The sequence below is a fragment of the Lolium rigidum genome, chromosome 4 (assembly GCF_022539505.1).
Source record: "Lolium rigidum isolate FL_2022 chromosome 4, APGP_CSIRO_Lrig_0.1, whole genome shotgun sequence".
NCBI classification, from domain to species: Eukaryota; Viridiplantae; Streptophyta; class Magnoliopsida; order Poales; family Poaceae; genus Lolium; species Lolium rigidum.
In genome coordinates, this window is record NC_061511.1 from 93,077,544 (window position 1) to 93,099,954 (window position 22,411).

Sequence of the window (22,411 nt, forward strand, 5' to 3'; positions counted from 1 at the left end):
TTTGATACTTGGCAATTGTTGTGCTCATGTTTAAGCTCTTGCATCATATACTTTGCACCCATTAATGAAGAAACACTTAGAGCTTGCTAATTTGGTTTGCATATTTGGTTTCTCTAGAGTCTAGATAATATCTAGTATTGAGTTTTGAACAACAAGGAAGACGGTGTAGAGTCTTATAATGTTTACAATATGTCTTTTATGTGAGTTTTGCTGCACCGTTCATCCTTGTGTTTGTTTCAAATAACCTTGCTAGCCTAAATCTTGTATCGATAGGGAATACTTCTCATGCATCCAAAATACTTGAGCCAACCACTATGCCATTTGTGTCCACCATACCTACCTACTACATGGTATTTATCCGCCATTCCAAAGTAAATTGCTTGAGTGCTACCTTTAAAATTCCATCATTTACCTTTGCAATATATAGCTCATGGGACAAATAGCTTAAAAACTATTGTGGTATTGAATATGTACTTATGCACTTTATCTCTTATTAAGTTGCTTGTTGTGCGATAACCATGCTTCTGGGGACGCCATCAACTATTCTTTGTTGAATATCATGTGAGTTGCTATGCATGTCCGTCTTGTCTGAAGTAAGAGAGATCTACCACCTTCATGGTTGGAGCATGCATATTGTTAGAGAAGAACTTTGGGCCGCTAACTAAAGCCATGATTCATGGTGGAAGTTTCAGTTTGGACATATATCCTCAATCTCATATGAGAATAATAATTGTTGCCACATGCTTATGCATTAAAGAGGAGTCCATTATCCGTTGTCCATGTTGTCCCGGTATGGATGTCTAAGTTGAGAATAATCAAAAGCGAGAAATCCAAAATGCGAGCTTTCTCCTTAGACCTTTGTACAAGGCGGCATGGAGGTACCCCATTGTGACACTTGGTCAAAACATGTGCATTGCAAAGATCCGGTAGTCCAAGTTAATTAGGACAAGGTGCGGGCACTATTAGTATACTATGCATGAGACTTGCAACTTGTAAGATATAATGTACATAACTCATATGCTTTATTACTACCGTTGACAAAATTGTTTCATGTTTTCAAAATAAAAGCTCTAGCACAAATATAGCAATCGATGCTTTCCTCTTTGAAGGACCATTCTCTTTACTTTTATGTTGAGTCGAGTTCACCTATTTCTCTCCACCTCAAGAAGCAAACACTTGTGTGAACCGTGCATTGATTCCTACATATTTGCATATTGTACTTGTTATATTACTCTATGTTGACAATTATCCATGAGATATACATGTTACAAGTTGAAAGCAACCGCTGAAACTTAATCTTCCTTTGTGTTGTTTCAATACCTTTACTTTGATTTATTGCTTTATGAGTTAACTCTTATGCAAGACTTATTAATACTTGTCTTGAAGTACTACTCATGAAAAGTCTTTGCTTTATGATTCAGTTGTTTACTCATGTCATTACCATTGTTTTGATCGCTGCATTCACTACATATGTTTACAAATAGTATGATCAAGGTTATGATGGCATGTCACTTCAGAAATTATCTTTGTTATCGTTTTACCTGCTCGGGACGAGCAGAACTAAGCTTGGGGATGCTTGATACGTCTCCGACGTATCGATAATTTCTTATGTTCTATGCCATATTATTGATGATACCTACATGTTTTATGCACACTTTATGTCATATTCGTGCATTTTCCGGAACTAACCTATTAACAAGATGCCGAAGTGCCAGTTGCTGTTTTCTGCTGTTTTTGGTTTCAGAAATCCTAGTAAAGAAATATTTTCGGAATCGGACGAAATCAAGACCGAGGGCCTTATAATTCCCGGAAGCTTCCAGAGCACCAGAGAAGAGTCGGAGGGGTGCCGGGGGGCCCACACCACCTGGCCGCGCGGCCCAAGGGGGGGCGCCCCTATGGTGGCACCACCCCGTGGCCCCTCCGACTCCGATTCTTCTCCTATTTAAGCCGTCGTGACCTAAAACTTCGATAACTTTTGACGGAACTCCGTGAAAGACTCCGTGGGCGCCGCCACATCGCGAAACTCCAATTCGGGGACAGAACTCTGCTCTCCGGCACCTGCCGGGACGGGGAATTGCCCCCGGAGCCATCTCCACCGCCGTCTTCACCGCCATCGCTGCCTCCATGATGAGGAGGGAGTAATCCACCCCGAGGTCTGAGGGCTCCGCTGTAGCTATGTGGTTCATCTCTCTCCCATGTACCTCAATACAATAATCTCATGAGCTGCTTTGCATGATTGAGATTCATATGAGTTTTGTATCACCACTATTCTATGTGCTACTCTAGCAAAGTTATTAAAGTAGTTCTATTCCTCCTGCACGTGTGCAAAGGTAACAGTGTGTGCACCGTGTTAGTACTTGGTTTATGCTATGATCATGATCTCTTGTAGATTGCGAAGTTAACTATTGCTATGATAATATTGATGTGATCTATTCCTCCTACATATGCATGAAGGTGACAGTGTGCATGCTATGCTAGTACTTGGTTTAGTCTTTTTGATCTATCTTACACTAAACGTTACTAAAATATGAGCATTATTGTGGAGCTTGTTAACTCCGGCATTGAGGGTTCGTGTAATCCTACGCAATGTGTTCATCATCCAACAAAAGTGTAGAGTATGCATTTATCTATTCTCGTTATGTGATCAATGTTGAGAGTGTGCACTAGTGAAAGTGTAATCCCTAGGCCTTGTTCCTAAATACTGCTATCGCTGCTTGTTTACTCGTTTCTATTGCGTTACTATCGCTTGTTTACCGTCCTGGGCAAAGCACTTTTCTCGGTGCCGTTGCTACTACTTATTCATACCACCTGTATTTCACTATCTCTTCGCCGAACTAGTGCACCTATTAGGTGTGTTGGGGACACAAGAGACTTCTTGCTTTGTGGTTGCGGGGTTGCATGAGAGGGATATCTTTGACCTCTTCCTCCCTGAGATCGATAAACCTTGGGTGATCCACTTAAGGGAAACTTGCTGCTGTTCTACAAACCTCTGCTCTTGGAGGCCCAACACTGTCTACAAGAATAGAAGCTCCCGTAGACATCATGCACAAAGCAGAATTTTTGACTGAATTAGTGAGAACTTGCGAATCAGAATCATTACCTATGTTGGTAGGAGGTGATTTCAATATTATTCGCAAAAGGGAGGATAAAAAATAATGATAATTTCAAAGCGCGTTGGCCCTTTGTTTTTAATGCAATCATTGAGCATTTGAATTTGAGAGAAATTGCTCTAAGTGGAAGACAATTTACATGGGCAAGTAGGAGAGAAGAACCTACGTATGAGAAGCTAGATAGAGTTCTAGCATCCATTTCGTGGGAACAAAAATTTCATTTGGTGTCTGTAAGAGCTTTAACTAGAGCTGATTCGGATCACACTCCCATACTAATTGATTCAGGTGTGAAAGCACATGTGGGTAATCAAGCAAAATTTTCCTTTGAGTTGCATTGGCTGCGCCAAGAAGGATTTTTTGATATGATAGTGAAGGAGTGGAAATCAGTTGTAGCTGGAGCTAATCCAATGGATGTTTGGTTGAATAAATTAAGACATATTAGAAGATTCCTTAAGGGATGGGCAAAAAATCAAAGTGGAAAATATAAGAAGGAAAAGGAGCGATTGTTAAATATCATTGATCATCTTGATACAGATACAAATATTTTGACCTCAAATGAAAGGGAGGAATTAAAAAAGGCTAATGGTAGTTTGAACATATTAAGAATAGAAGAGGAATCCAAATGGGCCCAAAGAGCGAAAGTTAAGCATATTCAGGAGGGGGGTAATAATACGAGATATTTTCACTTAATAGCAAATGGTAAACACCGAAAAAAGAAGATTTTTCAATTAGAGCAATAAGAAGGGACTATTGTAGGGGAAGATAACTTGAGGGTCTATATTACGGAATTCTATAGGAAATTGTTTGGGGCGCCGGCTCCAACCAATATTTCTTTAGTTGAAGAGGAGATCCACAATATTACGCAAATTTCACCAATTGAGAATGATATCTTAACGGCCCCTTTTACGGAAGAGGAGGTGTTTGAGGCGATTTCTCAGATGGAGCTAAATAAAGCTCCTGGACCAGATGGCTTTCCGGCTGAGTTTTATCAAAAAAAATTGGGAGGTAATAAAAGAGGATCTGATGGCTTTGTTTTCACAGTTTTCCAGAGGGGATATGCCTCTTTATAAACTAAATTTTGGAATTATCACACTTTTACCTAAGAAAGAGGATGCGGTCCAAATTCAGCAATATCGACCTATTTGTTTGCTAAATGTATGTTTTAAGATTTTCACTAAAGTTGGTACAAATCGCATATCGGGGATTGCCCCAAGAGTTATAAAGCCAACTCAATCTGCCTTTATGCCAGGAAGAAATATTTTGGAAGGGGTAGTCATACTCCACGAAACTATTCATGAGCTACATTCTAAGAAAATGGATGGGGTGTTATTTAAAATTGATTTCGAGAAAGCTTATGATAAGGTGAAATGGACTCTCTTGCAACAAACTTTGAGAATGAAGGGCTTTGCTACTGAATGGGGGAACATAGTACAACAGTTTGTTCAAGGGGGGGTGTTGGGGTCAAGGTGAATGATGATATTGGTCATTATTTCCAGACAAAAAAAGGTCTAAGGCAAGGAGATCCTTTATCTCCTTTGCTTTTTAATATTGTAGCAGACATGCTTGCCATCTTAATTGAACAGGCAAAAGAGGATGGTCAAGTCGGAGGGTTAATCCCACATTTAGTGGAGGGAGGTCTCTCTATTTTACAGTACGCTGATGATACTATCCTTTTTTGGAGCATGACCTCAATAAAGCTGTTAATATGAAATTAATTTTGTGTCTCTTTGAGGAGTTATCGGGACTCAAAATTAATTTCCACAAAAGTGAGATTTTTTTGTTTCGGAAAGGCAAAAGAGGAGGAGGACCAGTATAAGCACATCTTTGGATGTGATGCTGGTCAACTCCCCTTTAGATATTTAGGTATCCCAATCCATTACAAAAAACTCAAGAACTCGGATTGGTATCCGGTAGAAACACGGTTTGAAAGTAAATTGGGTGGCTGGAAAAGTAAGTTATTATCCTATGGTGACAGGTTAGTTCTTATCAATTCAGTTTTAACTAGCTTACCGATGTTTATGTTGTCTTTCCTGGAGATACCTGTTGGGGTAAGGAAACGTCTAGACTTCTATAGATCGAGGTTCTTCTGGCAGTCAGATGAAAACAAAAGAAAATACCGGCTTACAAAATGGAACATTGTTTGTAGACCCAAAGATCAAGGGGGCTTAGGTATCGAGGTTCTCGAAATCAAAAATAGATGTTTATTGAGTAAATGGCTCTTCAAACTTCTTAATAAAAAAGGGGTGTGGCAAGAATTACTTCTTAATAAGTACCTTCAACATAAGACATTGTCGGAAGTGCAAGCTAGACCTACTGATTCTCCTTTTTGGAAAGGATTGATGGAGGTTAAACAAGAGTTTTTTGCTAGGGGTTTTTTCGAAGTGGGTAATGGTATGAATACTCGCTTTTGGGAAGATACCTGGTTAGGAAATACTTCGTTGGCTCAGCAGTTTCCGTCTTTGTATAATATTGTACATCATAAAAATGTTACAGTTGCGCAGGTGTTAGACCAAACACCGTTGAATATTACATTCAGGAGGGTTTTGAGTGGTAATAAATGGACTTTATGGTTGAAATTATGTCGGAAACTTATGATGGTAAATTTGAGTGAAGAAGATGATCGTTTTGTTTGGAAATTGACTCCTAACGGTTTATTTTCAGTGAAGTCAATGTATGAAGATCTCATGTGTGATCATACTCCTTTTTTGAGGAAATATCTCTGGAAAGTTAAAGTTCCACTTAAAATCAAAATTTTCATGTGGTTTTTGAGTAACAAAGTTTTATTAACTAAAGATAATCTAGCTAAACGGAATTGGAATGGGTGTACAAAATGTGTTTTCTGTGGGGAACAGGAGACTATTCAACACCTTTTTATTGATTGCCCCTTAGCTAAGTTATTATGGCGTACTGTTTATTTCACGTATGATCTTCCATCTCCAACCAATATTACTAATATGTTTGGTAATTGGTTAAACGGAGTAGATAGACAATCCAAGGCTTTCATCCGGATTGGGGTGTCTGCCTTATGTTGGTCTATTTGGAGGGTCAGAAATGATATAATTTTTAACAAAAAAGTTTCTTTTCATTTCTTGCAGGTTATTCATATGGTCTCCCACTGGGTCCAGCTTTGGGCCTACTCTCTCCGGAGGGGCAGCGGGATGTCATGGCTTCTGGCTGCACACGGCTCCTGATGGTCGCTCAGGATATCTTGTGCCAGGCTGGTTGGCGACATACTAGAAGGCTATGCTAAGGTGTAGTCATAGTATGTGTTCACTAGTTTCGAACGACGGTTAATTGTTGGATTGATCGTCGGTGATGAGTGATTTGTAAACTATACTTTATTTCGAACCTCTATCTTTAATAAAAGGCTGTGTGCATCTTCACGATGCAGAAGCCGGGATATACCTCCATTTCAAAAAAAAATCAGAGTAGCTTTCGATGAATAATAATTCCATGTTTGTATTTTTTTTCCAGCAAATTTTCCGGTGCAAATCTTTGAATCCAATGGCACTTGCCCAACGATAATTTCAGTAGTAACTCTACAACGGTGCATAACTTTTAACTGTATTTTTCCAGCGGTGCTTGGCATGCTTCGACTGTAATTTTTTGACGCAACCCAGCGCTTAATTCTCCAGTAATTTTCAGATTGTATTTACTTTGCTAGTAATTTTCTGGTGCAAAGTTTAACTTTAATGGGGGGTGGTGTATCGCCGCATCAACCTTCCTAGTTAGAAATAACAGTTAAATAATTTTTTTTGAGATAAAAGTTAAATAATTGTTATTCCAAATGTTGCCGTCTCCATAGCCGTGATCATGGCATTGTGGGTCATGTGCATCTTCTTGGTGCATAGGCCGAGACAAATAAAAACTCCCTTTGAAAAAAGCACCAAATGCGAAACAAACATAACCCCTATCAGACTGTTACAAAACACATAAACAATATCTTGGACCGGGCGTCCTCCTCTTTCTGATTGGCCGTTCCGAATGCAAGGAATTTGAAGTTACTGCCATAGAATTGGATCTCACCGACTATGGCGATCACATCAACTCAACCGTCGGATGGAGTTGTTTATTCATATCAAGAATGGATCACCAATCAGCGATACGTTGGCAGTTGAAATCAAGGAACCGGCGCGTACTTCTCCAGAGTGGTACATGAGAAAGAGTGGCGGACGTACCTGGACTCTCAAGAACAGGTGTATGCCACCGAAATAAAAGGAAAAAAATAACAAGTAGGCACATGCGAAGAACTGATCGACACATGTGAAGAAATGATTGCCATGTAAACATTTTGTACTGCAAAGCTGAACATTAGCCAAGTGCCTTTTCAGGCAGATGCATAACAAATTATTCTGAAGAACTGAATCGCAAGAGTTGCGTACTAGATAAATAGCTCAAACGAACATGGCGACACACTTGTATATGGCAAAAAAAAAAAATCCATTCATTATGCTTCCAATTACACATACCTGCCGATAGAAAGCAGTACACTAATGTTGTAACCATGTTACATTAGTAGATATGATCAGTTTTTACATGCCTAGCCTCATCAGTAACACCACGCAACCATGAACCCAAACATGCCACATCTATCTGGCAGCAGAGTAGCTCAAGCACCAAAATCAAGGTAAACAAGCGGAGTCGAATTCAGACCCCATCATCTAACAACTCGTGTGATCAGGCTACTGACAGAAGTGACCCTCTCGACATCCGGCTCGACCGCTGCCCTGAGGTTGAATCATCCAAGGTTAACCCTTGCGCTCTAGTGCCAAGGTACTGGTTCATAAGCCTGCTGTTCAGGGATCCATATTTCTTAGGTGTATGTCTAGTCACTCCACTGGGACTAGGTGATGGTTCGTCTTTGTCTAGATGGACCGCTTCGATCTTGTCGACCAATGATGACGATGACCAGGAAGCAGAAGCGAGAGGAGATTCGGGCTGCATGACCCCTTGTGTGAAGCTAGCTACCGACCTCATCTTTGTTGATGGGCTAGGCGTGCCCTTGGTTGCAAAGGTTCGCTTGTTGCCGAACAGGGAGCTCACCTTGGAGTACCTTTGCCTCAGCGGTGTCGGGGTAGTCTCCGCGTGGCTCCAGCTCTTGACTGAATCCACCGAGGAGGCATCGTCGTCCAATTCATTAGGTCCACCAGCTGATTTCTTCCCCTTGCGGAGAGGCCATCTGAGTAGGACCTTGAGATGGTTTGCTGCGCTTCGCATAGAACCCATTCTCTTAAGACCAGATTCCTGAATTTCAGGTTCAGTCCTGTCAAAACTAGAGAATGAGACGCTTCTTTCGCTGATGCCTGACGCATCAATACCCGCATGAAGAAAGATCTCGGCATCTGATATTCTGAAAGAAGTCCCTGGGCTGCCTACAATCTGGTGCATCTTCAGCTGAGAAGCGATGGCCGACCTTGTCTCATGATCCCTTGAATTTGAGATCCCACCAGCCAACATCAGCTCTTTGATCAGTATCTCAGATGATGCTGTCTGTGGCTGTTTCTTCAGTAAATCCAGAGGTGTCATGCCATTGTTGTCACGGACATTGAGATCAATCGACGGTGCGGTCATCAAGAGCTCAACGACGTTGGAGTGCAGATTTCCGACCACTGCCAAGTGAAGAACTGTTCTTCCATCGTCATTTTGCACATTGATAATGCTGCTGACATTCATGATTGATCCACTGACCAATCGCTTTGTAAGCTCCATCTGACGGTCGAGCCTTCGGAAGCCAAGAGTTCTGAAGCCAGTTAGTGCCATATGAAGGAACGTGTCGCCAACTTCATTTGTAGCTGATATTAGTGATGGGGAAGCAGCAATGAGGACTTCAACCACTGGCAAATGACCTCGGAATGCTGCTATATGCAGAGCAGTATTCCCTTGGTCATCTATAGAGTTGGCGATGTCAAAAGCAACAACTAGATCCTTCACAACCTGTAGCAAAAACGTGTTAGTACCCAATCTTCAGTATTCCAGTCGGCAGTCACTTGCAAATACTTTATTAGATTCAGTGAAAAATGAAAAAGCAAAGAAATCATGCAACAGAAAAGATTTGTAAAAAAAATTCTCATTTATTTCATTTAGGAGTAGTCTTGATTTGTTTCGTTCATCTTGCCTCGTGGGAGCTCAGGTTTAGAAACTCTTTTTTCTCTTTAATGGATGCAGAGCTGCTGACTTTTTGTTCAAAAAGTAAACCCTTCTCATGATGAGACTCCACATGCACTATAATGAAAATTCATTTGAGAGAACAAAATGGTAGAATAGAAATACCAAAAGAAATAGAATGACAGAATATCATTAGATAGATTCCATGCAAGCACGAGAACTTAATGTATATGTGACATGACATAGCATGTTGTTTAGCATATCTGTAGATCGAGAAATCATCAAGTACAAATTGGCCCAAAAAAACTTCATCCTCTGACTTGTCATAACACTTTGGCGAGAAGCAACTCTTAGCAAATCATCGTTTAGGATGCTGAGATTTGAGAATAAATTTCAACTGCAACTTGTACATAACACCATTAGTCTAATTAAAGCAAGCGAAGAGCAAGCGAAGAGACAAATTATCCATAAAGTATATTTTTATAAGTCTATAAACAAACAGAATCACAACCTGGCAAGCATGTTCACAACATCAACTGACAGCAACCACAATCATATCAGATTATCAGACAGACGGCACACGTTCAATATTCCAACTAAATAAGTTGTACTACTAATCTCAGAGTTACATATTTACTTCTGTTCAATTCACCTTAATTTTGTTCATCACCATTTGGTGTCGAAGTAGTATATAATTCTGTTCAACTGACCAAATATATGTGGCTTAGAACAAGATAACAATTTGACCAAAAAGAATGATAGAACTCAGCTATATATGAAAATACACACAGAAGTAGAATCACCTCAACTTGAACAGAAGTAGCAAATCCACATTTAGGATGTTGGGGTTTGAGAATAAATTTGAATGCCAACTTGTACATAACACCACTAGTTTAATTAACTAAATTTGAATGCCAGGTTGTACATAACATGTGACGAGATGGTTTACCCAGAAAGTATATTTTTATAAGTCTATACACAAGCAGAATCACAACCTGGCAAGCATGTTCGCAAAATCAACTGACAACAACCACAATCATTTCACACCCATGGCATGTTTAATATTCTAACTAAATTAGTTATACTGCAACTAATCTCAGAGTTGGATAGATTTACTTGTGTTCATTTCACTTTAATTTTGTTCATACCCATTTGGTGTAATAGTTCAGTGGATGTAATTCTGTTGAAAACTGAATTAAGAAGCAGGAGTAGAATTACCTCAACTTGTCCCCTTGCAGCGGCGGCGTGCAAGATGGTGGCGCCCTGCGCGTCCCGGAACGCAGCGGCATCAGAGCAGCCGTCGAGGAGCTCCCTGAGGATCTCGAGGTCGCCACCCCTGGCGGCGGCGTGCATGGCCCGGTTCATCATCTCGCGCCTGAACATGTATCCCCCGCCATTGTCAGCCCCATCTTCCCTGGGCGGGGACAGCACCGCGTTGAGCAGCATCCGGAACAGCTCCGGGCGCCTGCTCCTGGCTGCGGCGTAGAGGATGTCGGTGACGCCGTACTCCCCCTCCCCGAACACGAGCAGGGGCTGCCTGGCGAGGAGCTCCCGCGCGAACCCCGCGTCCCCGGCCGCGGCCGCGGTGTAGAGCAGCCACCCTCCGTACCCTGCCCGGATGAGGCGGTTCCCCCGGGCGGCGGTGCGGGACTCGCAGTCCCGGAGCAGGCAGCGGGCCACGGCGGCGCGGTTGGCAGCGGCGTCGGCGAAGCGCATGTCGTCGTCCCAGACGGACTCGAGGCGGCGGATGCGGCGCAGCGAGGTGAGCTTGATGAGGAGGTTGGCGTCGAGGCGGAGGAGCTCCCTGACGACGTCGTAGTGGCCGCTGGCGGCCGCCCAGTCGACGGGCGTGGCGTACCACCACTGGTCCCCCGTGCTCTCCCACCGGAGCGGGCAGTGGGATTCCTCCGCCATGGCCCGCCGCCGCCGGTGCTGCTACCGAAGGACGATAGAGTCCGCCTGCAGGCAGGAATCAAGAGTTTGAGCCAAATCGAAGCACGGAAACTGCAAATTCTGCTAGAGTAACAATCCTGACCGAACATCAAAGCAACTGGGGTTCAATTAACCACCCATGTGCGCGCAATTGGAGTTAAGAATGGGAAATTACTGGCGGTATCAGGAACTGCCCATGCTGAGATGGAGGCGGGCAGGCTGAGAGCATTAACTCAACAATCCCAAGTACCTCAGAGATACGGGCATGGAGATCGTAGGGCATGGCCGTGGTGGGAGCAGGAGAGAGGCTCCATCTCCATCTCTGGGACATACATACAGATACAGCAGTCAGTCAGGAGTGGATTGGATTGGCATGGGAGCACAGCAAGCAGCCACCTCCTCGTGCTTTTCTTGAGGGGCCAGCTCCGAAGAAGAACCCCACACAAGATGGAGAAAGGAGAGGGAAGGCGTGCGCCATGTGAGCTCACGACCTTTTCATGCTCAGAATTCAGAGGAGGGCAGGCAAGACAAGGTCCATCCATGAGGACCAGGTCCATTGCATTTCCATTGCCATTCCCTCACTCCAATGGAGGATTCAGAAAGAAAACTAATGCAAGAACCAAGAATGCAGGCACAAGTTTTGCAACGCAAGATTAATTTATGAGATTTGGGTGGAAGAAACAAGGAAGCAGGCGTAGATTTGGGGTTACCTACTGTTCCTGCTGCCTCCCACCGCCAGTTATCTGTCCTCTGAAGCTATGTCAAACAAATTTGACCCAAGTTTCTGTTCACAATTATATATTCGCTGGAGGAAGAACTTATTCAGCTTATTTTACAGCCAAGGGCGCCTTAGCCGGCTCTCTCAAGTGTGCACGCGTTCTGGTTGGCTCACACGTAGAAGAACGGTGCTTTGCTGGCCACGAAAAGTAGGGAGGCAGGCGAGAGAGGATAATGATTTCGACCGGCATTCGGTGCCAAATTTTCTTCTTTCTTGTCATCCATCGAAAAGGTCTGGTGATAACTGCGAAAAACTAGAAGAAGCGACGCCTGAGATTTGTTTTCTTCCTTTTGTGCTCTTCGACCGTCTACGGTTCAAAAGGTAAGAGTATCTCCAGCCGCGTCTCCCAAAGCGTCCCCCAAAGCAATTTAGGGTGGGGATTAAAAAAACGTTCCAGCCGTGTCCTCTAAAGCCCATTTTTGTTCGGCGCGCCTCGATACGGTGTTCGGCGCCCCGAGCCCGTCTCCGTCCCACAGAGGACGCTCCGGGCACACCGGACACAACGAAAAGTGAGGCGAACCGACCGAGCCCGACGCGTCAGCGGCTCGGAAGCCTAAAACCCCGTCGCCTACCTTTGGTCAAGCGACGTTAATGGCGTCCCTGTTTTCCCAGGCGACGCAGGGACGCGTCTCGTCGTGCATGGCCGTGTGGTCTGCGGTTCGTCCCAATCTCTCACCGCTCCCAAACCTTCTCGTCGCCGCCGTCTCCCCCTCCCAGATCTTCTCCTCGCCGCTCCAGACAATGTCGACCTCGTCCTCCCGCAAGATCGTCGCCGCGAACGGCTTCGGCTGCGGCAGCCTAACCGTGCCGGAGGCGTGGGCGCTGTACCACGCCCAATATCCAGTCCCGCCGGACATGCGGCTGCCAAGCAGTGGCGGCTGGAAGATGGTCGTGAACGGCATTGGCGTCCCGCCGCCGCCGAAGCCGGGCACGGAGCAATGGAGGGACGGCATCAGGGCCCGGCGGGCTCAACTCACCGCCGCCGAGCGGCAGGATCCGACGTGGGCGGCGAACGACAACGACGCTTGGTGGAAGACGTACTTCAAGGCGAAGTACGACGTCGAGATGCACGAGCACCCGTGGGCTCGTCGGCGGGCCCAATAGCTGGAACAAGGACGGCCGCGCCCTATTCTGGGGCGTTCCGGGCGCACCCTCGAGAACGTCATCCGCGGCATCCGCAACGGCGCTCCAAGGTTGGAGACGCCGTCGTCACCGCCACCGTCTCCTCGAGGAGGACCACCGCAATGGCAGCCGAGGAGGAGGACGTACTCGTCCTCCTCGCACTCTTCTTCCTCAGGACCGGCGCGATCGACGCCGTCCTCGTCGTACCGCTCGGCGCCCTACACCGTTCCCAAACGGGAGGTCAAGGAGGAGCCGGCGACGCCCGTGAACACGAGGCGTGGCGGCAGCGGCAGCCGGCGGCAGCAAGGGAGGCGCGGCGGCGCCCTCCTCATCCCGAAGCCGGAGGTGAAGGAGGAGCCGGAGGAAGCGTCGCAGGCGGCGCTGCTGGCAGTGTACGAGCGGCAGCAGCGGCTCATCGCCAGCAGCGACGACCCCGGAGACTGCCCAGGTCTGCGGCCGGCATTCTTGGCGTCGCTCATTGGCAAGGACGCCTGGAGGGGCGACGTCGAGACGGCGATCGCCATGTCCATCTGCGACTCCGGCATGCCGCTCGTGGACCTCACCGACGACGGCGAGGCAGGACCAAACGGCTTGGTGAAGGACGAGCCCGTCGACGAGCCCGTCCCCGAGCGCGTCAAGCGTGAGGTCGTCACCGACGAGATGTACAACTTCCAGCGAAGTACTACGACGCCTCCGGCCGCCTCAAGTGGTTCTAGATTAGGTTTAGTTTAAATTTAGTCAAATTTCGTTCGAATCTATGTAAGTTTGGACGAATCTAATCGAATCTCGTTAAGTTTAAAATTTCCGAAATTTTGTTTGGGGGACGCGACTGGGGAGCGACGTCCCCCAAACGCGGCATGAACGAAACATGTCCCCTCAAACGCTCAATCCGACGCGTTTTGGGAACGCTTTGGGGGACGCGGCTGGAGATGCTCTAAATCCGTCCCTTTTCATGTTATTTAATCACTAGTGGAAAAGAGGCCTTTCGTTCCAAGCAAATGTCCCCGTTTTGAACCAAACCGGGACCAATGGGGGGCATTGGTCCCGGTTCATCATGAAAACCCTTTAGTCCCGGTTCGTTTGGACCCTTTAGTCCCCCTTCGTATTACGAACCGGGACTAAAGGGTACCCTTTAGTCCCGGTTCGTAATACGAAGGGGGACTAAAGGGTTTTTTCCCTCCCCATGCACCTCCACACCCCCCTGTGGATCGTCTTATTTAACACTGTAAAATATAAAAGAAAATGATAGAAAATTCAAAAAATAAAATCTTTTCAGATTCTTGTATGTTATGCAACCTACTATTAGGGAAAATTAACAAATTTGAGTTTCCATTTTTTTTGCAAAAAAGGTTTGAAAAGTGGTAAAACCGCATTAACTTTTGCATACGACGTCGAAAAAAAACGTGTAATATATCAAAATCATCGTGGGAAAAAGTTACATCTGAATTCACCTGGGTTTACCCGGTTAGCCAATTTTTAGATTCTCAAAATTCCAAATGAAAATATGAAAGCAGGAAGATTTTAGTTTTTGCCAGAAATTCGGAATTTTATATTTTTAATTTTTTTAAAATAATAATTACATCATGCATAAAGATTACTATTACTTAACCATAAAGTTAGCCAATTTTTAGATTTTCAAATTTTCAAGTTTGGCAAAAAAATATTAAAAAATAATAAATTAAAAAACTTTTATAATACAAATTAAAAAAATTAAAATTATAATACCATTACCACAACATGTTATTACGTCATTAGTTTTGTTTATTAAAATAATTATTTGTAATTCGAATAATAAATAAGTGTGACATCGACCAACATGTTAATAGGATTGATATGATACTAGTATCACAACATGCGCGCGAAGCACTTGGAAGCGGGATGGGAAAGGAACTTGGAAGTTAAGCGTGCTAGTGCTGGAGTAGTGAGAGGATGGGTGACCGAGCGGGTAGTTGGACCACAGGTAAGTAATTTGACTATTGATTAAGCGTAGTTAGAGATTAAGTGTAGTTAGAAACTAAACTAGTTAAATAACTGAAATACTAGAAATTCTGAAAAAATAGAAAAAAAAAGAGGAGCGAAAAATAATTGGAGATAACCAAATGGATTAAAAAAAATAACGAAATAACCTTTAGTCCCGGGTCGTGTTACAAACCGGGACTAAAGGTTATTTTCCTCCACGCGCGCCAGCAGCCCACGTGGCGGGACAATTAGTCCCGGTTTGTTTTACAACCGGGACTAAAAGGGAGGACCTTTAGTCCCGCCTAATTGGTCCCGGTTTGGAAACCGGGACTAAAGGCCCAAACGAACCGGGATTACAGACCCGTTTTCCACTAGTGAATTCAGGGTATGTTGGGTCTTAAATATTTGTCGCAGATTTAGGTTAAATATAGGTTAAATTATATCTAAATTTCTGGAAAAACTATTTAGAGTTGGAGAAGTACTAATGTTTTTTTTATCTACACTCCGAACTTAGGTAGATACGTCTATTTCTTGTTTTCCAACTGATCAAAATTCACGGAATGTAACGAATTTTGACAAACTTAAATTCGGTTTGTAATAAGTTAGGATTCTAGCACACTTCAAAGTCACAAACATTTCGGTGGTCGGAAATTTTGTTGAAAAATTATATGGTCTTCAATCCTACCAACGAAACAAGCTTTATATAAAAAATCTATAAAGAATAGAAACCTCCAATTTTTCCTACGAAATTCTTTTGAACCAGATAGGGATAGGAGTTTATCCTTGAGTCCAACTTCATGGAGTTTTTTCTTTGATTTCATCAACGATAAAGGGTATGGAGTGTTGGCTCCTATGAGCATGTGCTTTTGGATGAACATTATATTTGAAATAAAAATAAAAATATAATCTCAAACTATAATATTTTGTGTACTTGTTATGGCCTGTCGAAAAAATGGCATGCAAAAAATCAACTTGTATGTTTCCTTGTGTCGTAAACAAGCAAATGATTTGACAACCAACTTGTTTTTTTTAACATAAGTCGGACCATTTGTGGATTCTTCATAAAGCTTTGCAGACAAACAAGTCGCATGAAAAGGAACATGTACATGGCCACCCCACCCCCTTTGACACACTCGTCGGACGAAATTGTTTCAGAGGTATGTGGAACCTAGAGTCAAATCAGGCCGATCGTTCTCCTAACGTTACACTGTCGATCTCGCCAATCTCACCCTGCGGCCCACAACGGTCATTGCGGCGAACGATAATCCTTTCTACTATCTTCTTCACGCGATCCAAGACGAAAAAGTGGTAGAAGGCCAGATGCATCACTCCAACGGAAGCTGGCACACCGAGCTCGCGGCCAAGCTGGACGACGCCATCTTGATGGCTGTCGCCACAAGGTGGTTGGTCATGGCGTTTGCGTGCATACCTTTGGTTTCACAGAGAAGGGAGAAGGCCACCTCCTAAACCATTTTGGGTGGTTTAAAGCGGACCTACGTCTAATAGGCCGAACCCCGACACTTTGCAAGGTCAACCCTACACCACGAGATGACTCCACGTCCAAGGCCAAGGAGGCGTCCGCAGGAACAACAACACCATGAGCCTATCCACAGAGGAGGTTGTGTCAATTGAAGCTCTACGATTGAACCACATCAGCGGCCCGAGCCTATCTGTCGTGGCGGTTGCCGCTAGCACCCCTCTCCAGCAGGGGTGCAATGGTGGAGTGATCGGGCCCGGCGGTAGAGCAGCAAGTGGTGGTCCAAAAAATCTGTGTAACAACCCAACTTTCTAAATTTCAGTTTGGTGTTTGGAATGCAAAATTTAGGAGAAAAAAACTTTTTTTTCAAATATTTCTGTGATGATTATCTGAGTGTTTCCCCTGCCATGCGCCCATGCTTGTGTGTTACATTTTTCTTTTTGAGTTTTTCACCTTGGCATCAACCAAAGATCCCTAAAACCCTTGGGTGTATTGTTGACTCTTCAAAGTTTCTTGTGTGTTCTTTTATATTTATTTTCTTTTCAAAACCCTATGTCTAGAATTACCCTTTGTGCATGAAATGATGATCTTCTAAGATCATATTTCTCCTCGTCTAGTATTGGGCATTTCTTTTCCACCCCTTATCCATTTATTGTTTTGAAAAATTCCTAAAGCTTGTATTCATGATCCCATCTCTTCCTACCCTAGTCCTTATAAAAAAAATCCCTAGTGCTTGTGTCAAAAATCAGAAAATGGGGGAGAGTGGAGAAATAATCATGCCAACCATGTTGAGCTCAACATATCTCTCTCTCTCTCTCTCTCTCTCTCTCTCTCTCTCTCTCTCTCTCTCTCTCTCTCTCTCTCTCTCTCTCTCTCTCTCCCTCTCCCTCTCCCTCTCCCTCTCCCTCTCCCTCTCCCTCCCTCTCCCTCCCTCCCTCTCCCTCTCCCTCTCCCTCTCCCCCCCTCCCTCTCTCCCTCCCTCCCCCTCTCCCTCTCCATCTCCCTCTCCCTCTCCCTCTCTCTCATTTCCTCCTTTTCTTTCCATTTCCCTCCAATTCCTTGCACCTGCCCTGGTCGATCCAGCCATACACCAACATTTTGGGCACCTTAATTGGATGGGAGGGGGAGAGAAGGATAGGAGTTGGCCGTGGCATGAGTTGTGCATGCATAGCCCTAGGGCATCTCTTCTCTCACCCCTACGAAGAGAGTAGTTCTTAGAGCAAGTACAATACAATACTGTCAGTTGGCTATAAGTAATAAAATATTATAAGTTTGCTTAGTTGGAGGAGAGAGATTAGGAGAGAGGAGAGAAGTGGACTCTTATCTAATAGCCAGCTCCAGCACGTGCTCCTAGGCACTATGTGAGGCTAAAATATGGGTCATGTATTGTAAAAGTACTACACTTTTATAGCTTACTATTGTACATGCTAGCTATAATTTGACTATAGATTATGTGGCAAATTGTTATATAGCTGGCTGCTGGCTACACTATTGTTCTTGCTTTTAGGAAATATAGTGAAGCAGATTAAATGGTCTCATGTATAATTAATGTGAAATCCACAAATGAGGATAGACCTAGACTACACCAATTAATAATCAACGATTGGTAAGTTTTCTATAAGGCTCGCTAGCGCCTTGCCTTACTTAGTAGATAAAATGGATGATATAGTGTAAGTGCACAAATATTGTATCTAAATTTAACCTGAGCATACAAAGCCTATTTGCATGGGTTCATTAAGTCAGGTTTGCTTCAGAGTATACACGCCTACTCGCACGTGCTTATAGATATGGACATGATGTGTTGTTTGGGCACGCAAAGCCAAACACCACACATCGTGCCACCAAAATTAATTCGACCGTTTTGACAATGAAAATATCACCAATTCAGTTTATGCATCTGACATGAACATAATCATATTTTAACCATGAATAATTAAGGTGTTGAGGCTGAAAATGTCATACAATTACCAAAAGAATGCAGAGTCGATAGAACCTCCAGGTTTTTCACCTCCTCTATTAACGATTTAGAAAAACTACTAGTTATCTCCTAGGTTGCAATAGATGATTGGCTAATTTCGTTGAAGAGGTAGATAAAGTAAAGCATAATAAAGCTACATCACTAAAACCTACTATCAGAGTTAAAATTATGACAAAAACGGGAAGTTTACCATCGAAAAGGAGCTTGTGAGAAATAGAAGTTTTGTTTGAGTAGGAGAGTATATAAATGCAAAGTATAGAGATCTTTTATATATAAATATTCTTTTCCAACCCGTTCAAGGGATACAAGAATAAACTAAATATAGTCTAATGACATATAACAACAGAACTCTAAAAATCACATTGGGCTACTGAATGGCTTGACTAACATGGAGTTATCTCATTATACATAAAAGAAAAAGACCAGAAATACCCAATGTACTGCATCAGCTACCATACAAAGGGTATTGGGATCGATGTCCTCCCCAAAAGTGTTGAAGTGTACTGAGACCAGGCTCGACGGTAGCAGGGGCGGGCCCACTTCAATTCAAGGGTATTCAGTTGAATACCCAAACTTTCTGAACAAAAACTAGGTATACATAGTATATAATACACATATGTATGGAAAAATACGGAAAATGAGAGAGGAGACAGAGTATTCAGGCCACACAAGCCCACGTTCCTCCTCCATCCGTCCATCCACCCTCCTTTATCAGGCCCGAGTAGCTAATTGGCCCATTTAGCTCCATTTCTCATCCGCTCGCACACCTAGCGACATGCACTATTGTATCTGTTCGATTTCGTCATCCCGCCCCTCCCAAATTCCTCGTCGTGCATCCCCAGATTCCTCAAACTGAAGCACGAAACCTGGAACTAACCTACTCTAGATGGAACTAGACGGACGATCGGCGACGGTGGAATCCCAGCGTCGATGCGGCAGGTGATGACCCATAAGTATAGGGGGTGTATCGTAGTACTTTCGATAAATAAGAGTGTCGAACCCAACGAGGAGCAGAAGGTGTGGACAAGCAGTTTCGATGAAGGATTCACTGTAAATGCTCACAGACAAGTATTCAGGGGGTTTTGATGTAACAGATGAACAAAGTACAAGTAAGTAAAATGCGAGAGAAATAATTGCAGCGAGTGGCCCAATCCTTTTTAGCACAAAGGACAAGCCGGTTTGTTTACTTATAATGACCAAACGTTCTCGAGGACACATGGGAATTTAGTCTAGTGCTTTCGCTACATACGAGCTGATTAATCTTCATTGTTTTGATAAGTGTTGTGTGGGTGAACCTATGCTAATGTATCGCCCTTCCTAGGACTAATACATACTTGTGATTATACCCCTTGCAAGCATCCGCAACTACAAGAAAGTAATTAAGATAAATCTAACCACAGCCTTAAACTGCGAGATCCTGCGATCCCTCCTGCATCGATATACCAACGGGGTTTAGGTTTCGTCACTCCGGCAACCCCGCAATTGGCAAACGAGTACAAGATGCATTCCCCTAGGCCCATAAATGGTGAAGTATCGTGTAGTCGACGTTCACACGACACCACTAGAAGAATGACACCACAACTTAAATATCATAACATTGAATATTACTCAACCATAATTCACTACTAACATTTAGACTTCACCCATGTCCTCAAGAACTAAACGAACTACTCACGAGATATCATATGGAACATGATCAGAGGTGATATGATGATGAATAACAATCTAAACATAAACCTTGGTTCAATGGTTTCACTCAATAGCATCAATAACAAGTAGAAATCAATACGGGAGAGTTTCCCCTATCAAACAATCAAGATCAAACCCAAATTGCTACGGCGGTGACGATGTCCAGCGGTGGAGACGGCGGTGATGATGGTGGAGATGATGATGATGGTGATGGAGATGATGTCCAGCTCGATGGCGGTGACGATGGCGTCGATTTCCCCCTCCGGGAGGAGATTTCCCCGACGGATTCCTGCCCGCCGGAGAGCTCTTTTCTCTCGGTGTTCTCCGCCCCGCGAGGCGGCTGTGACTCTTCGTGACCTACCCTCCGGAGCTTAGGTTTTCGGGACGAAGGGTTTCGCGAAGAAAAGGAGGCGAAAGGGGCTGTGGGGCCCCCACACCACAAGGTGGCGCGGCCGAGCCATGGGCCGCGCCGGCCTGTGGTCCGGCCCCACCTTGGGTCCTCTCGGCTCCTCCTTCGGCCTTCTCCGTCATCCGGAAAAATAGGATTTTTGGTGTAATTTCCTTCCACGGTTGATCTTCCGAAATATTGCATCTCGACGGTGCTTTTTCCAGCAGAATCCGGCTCCGGTGCGCGATCTCCAAATAATCATGAAACATGCAAAATAGATGAAATAACATAAGTATTGTGTCCCAATATGAAATATATCAATGAATATCAGCAAATTATGATATAAAATAGTGATGCAAATTGGACGTATCAACTCCCCCCAAGCTTAGACTTCGCTTGTCCCCAAGCAACTCGGTGAACAGGACCACATGTTTATGGAGTGAAGAGTCGATAAATAAAATACGGACAAGAAGCATCATATTCATTCACACAAGACATTATAGTAAACAACTTCCTCATATAACTCAACTTGAAACAACTATAAGGTAATCACAAATAAAGGTGCATGATAAATCATAATTGGTGATGGCAAACTTTGTTCTTGGTCAGAGAACAGTTAACAGATTATACTTATCTATTGAGCAACGCTCTCATATTAAAACTTATGGTAAACTTGCATACTCAATCATATTAATCATTGATGACTTTCAAAGCTATATTCATTCAAGGTAAAACTTGTACTAAACAAGAAAGAGTAAAGACATGATGAAGCAAATCACAATATAATAGTTTGATCACAACAACTCAAATGCTTGCTTGAGATGGAGGGAAATAGGTTTACTGATTCAACATAAAGTAAAAGACAGGCCCTTCGCGGAGGGAAGCAGGGATTAAATCATGTGCTAGAGCTTTTTCAGTTTTGAAATCATATAAAGAGAATAAAAGTAAAGTTTTGAGAGGTGTTTGTCGTTGTCAATGACTGGTAGCGGGTACTCTAACCCCCTTGCCAAACAGACCTCCAAAGAGCGGCTCCCATGAAGGACGTTATCTCTACCAGCAAGGTAGATCATCCCTCTTCTCTTTTGTTTACACATGTACTTTAGTTTATTTAAGGATGACACTCCCCCCAACCTTTGCTTACACAAGCCATGGCTAACCGAATCCTCGGGTGCCTTCCAACAATCTCATACCATGGAGGAGTGTCTATTGCAAAATTAAGTTGCTTATCGATGAATCAGGGCAAAACATGTGAAGAGAATTATTAATGAAAGTTGATTAATTGGGGCTGGGAACCCCGTTGCCAGCTCTTATTGCAAAATTATAGGATAAGTGGATGAAGCCACTAGTCCATTAGCGGAGGCTGCCTAACAAGACTGAAAGATAAAACACCACATACTTCCTCATGAGCTATAAAACATTGACACAAATAAAAAGTAATAAATTTTGAATTGTTTAAAGGTAGCACATGAAGTATTTACTTGGAATGGCAGAAAATACCATGCAATAGGTAGATATGGTGGACACAAATGGCATAGGTTTGGGTTCAGGTTTGGATGCACGAGAAGTATTCCCTCTCAGTACGGGTCTTTGGCTAGCAAGGTTAAATAGCAAGCATAGGAGTTGAGGGAAACAAACAAATATACATGTGATAGACATAATCATGCATCTTTCTTGTAAGCACAAACAACTTTAACTTTAGAATACTAAGCTAAGAGCCGATAAGAAAGATAATAACATCTTCTACATGTATTTCCTCTATTCTTCTTAAACTCAAAGTGTTGTTGCTATTGACCATTGCTAAGTTTGCCAAGACCAAATAGATTTACTCAATGCTCCCAAAGTGGTACCAATACTAAAATCAAGATCAATCATA

The 22,411-nt window shown here is 43.6% G+C and overlaps 1 protein-coding gene across 1 annotated transcript; it reads right to left on the minus strand.

Moving 5' to 3' along the window:
* Window positions 1-7,601: 7,601 nt before the first annotated feature.
* LOC124649651 (protein phosphatase 1 regulatory subunit 12B-like) lies at window positions 7,602-12,061 on the minus strand. Its single transcript, XM_047189245.1, has 3 exons — window positions 11,858-12,061; window positions 10,434-11,174; window positions 7,602-9,044 (listed from the first exon to the last, which is right to left on the minus strand). Exons 2-3 carry the CDS (start codon window positions 11,127-11,129, stop codon window positions 7,788-7,790), a joined length of 1,953 nt encoding a protein of 650 aa, XP_047045201.1. The 5' UTR covers window positions 11,130-11,174; window positions 11,858-12,061; the 3' UTR covers window positions 7,602-7,787.
* Between the last annotated feature and the right edge of the window lie 10,350 nt (window positions 12,062-22,411).

Coding starts and splice junctions, on each gene's coding strand:
- LOC124649651 (XM_047189245.1), bottom strand. CDS start 11,129: ATGGCGGAGGAATCCCACTGCCCGCTCCGGTGGGAGAGCACGGGGGAC. Junction 9,045..10,433: donor CTGCAAGGGGACAAGTTGAG/GTAATTCTACTC, acceptor TTTTTGCTACAG/GTTGTGAAGGATCTAGTTGT.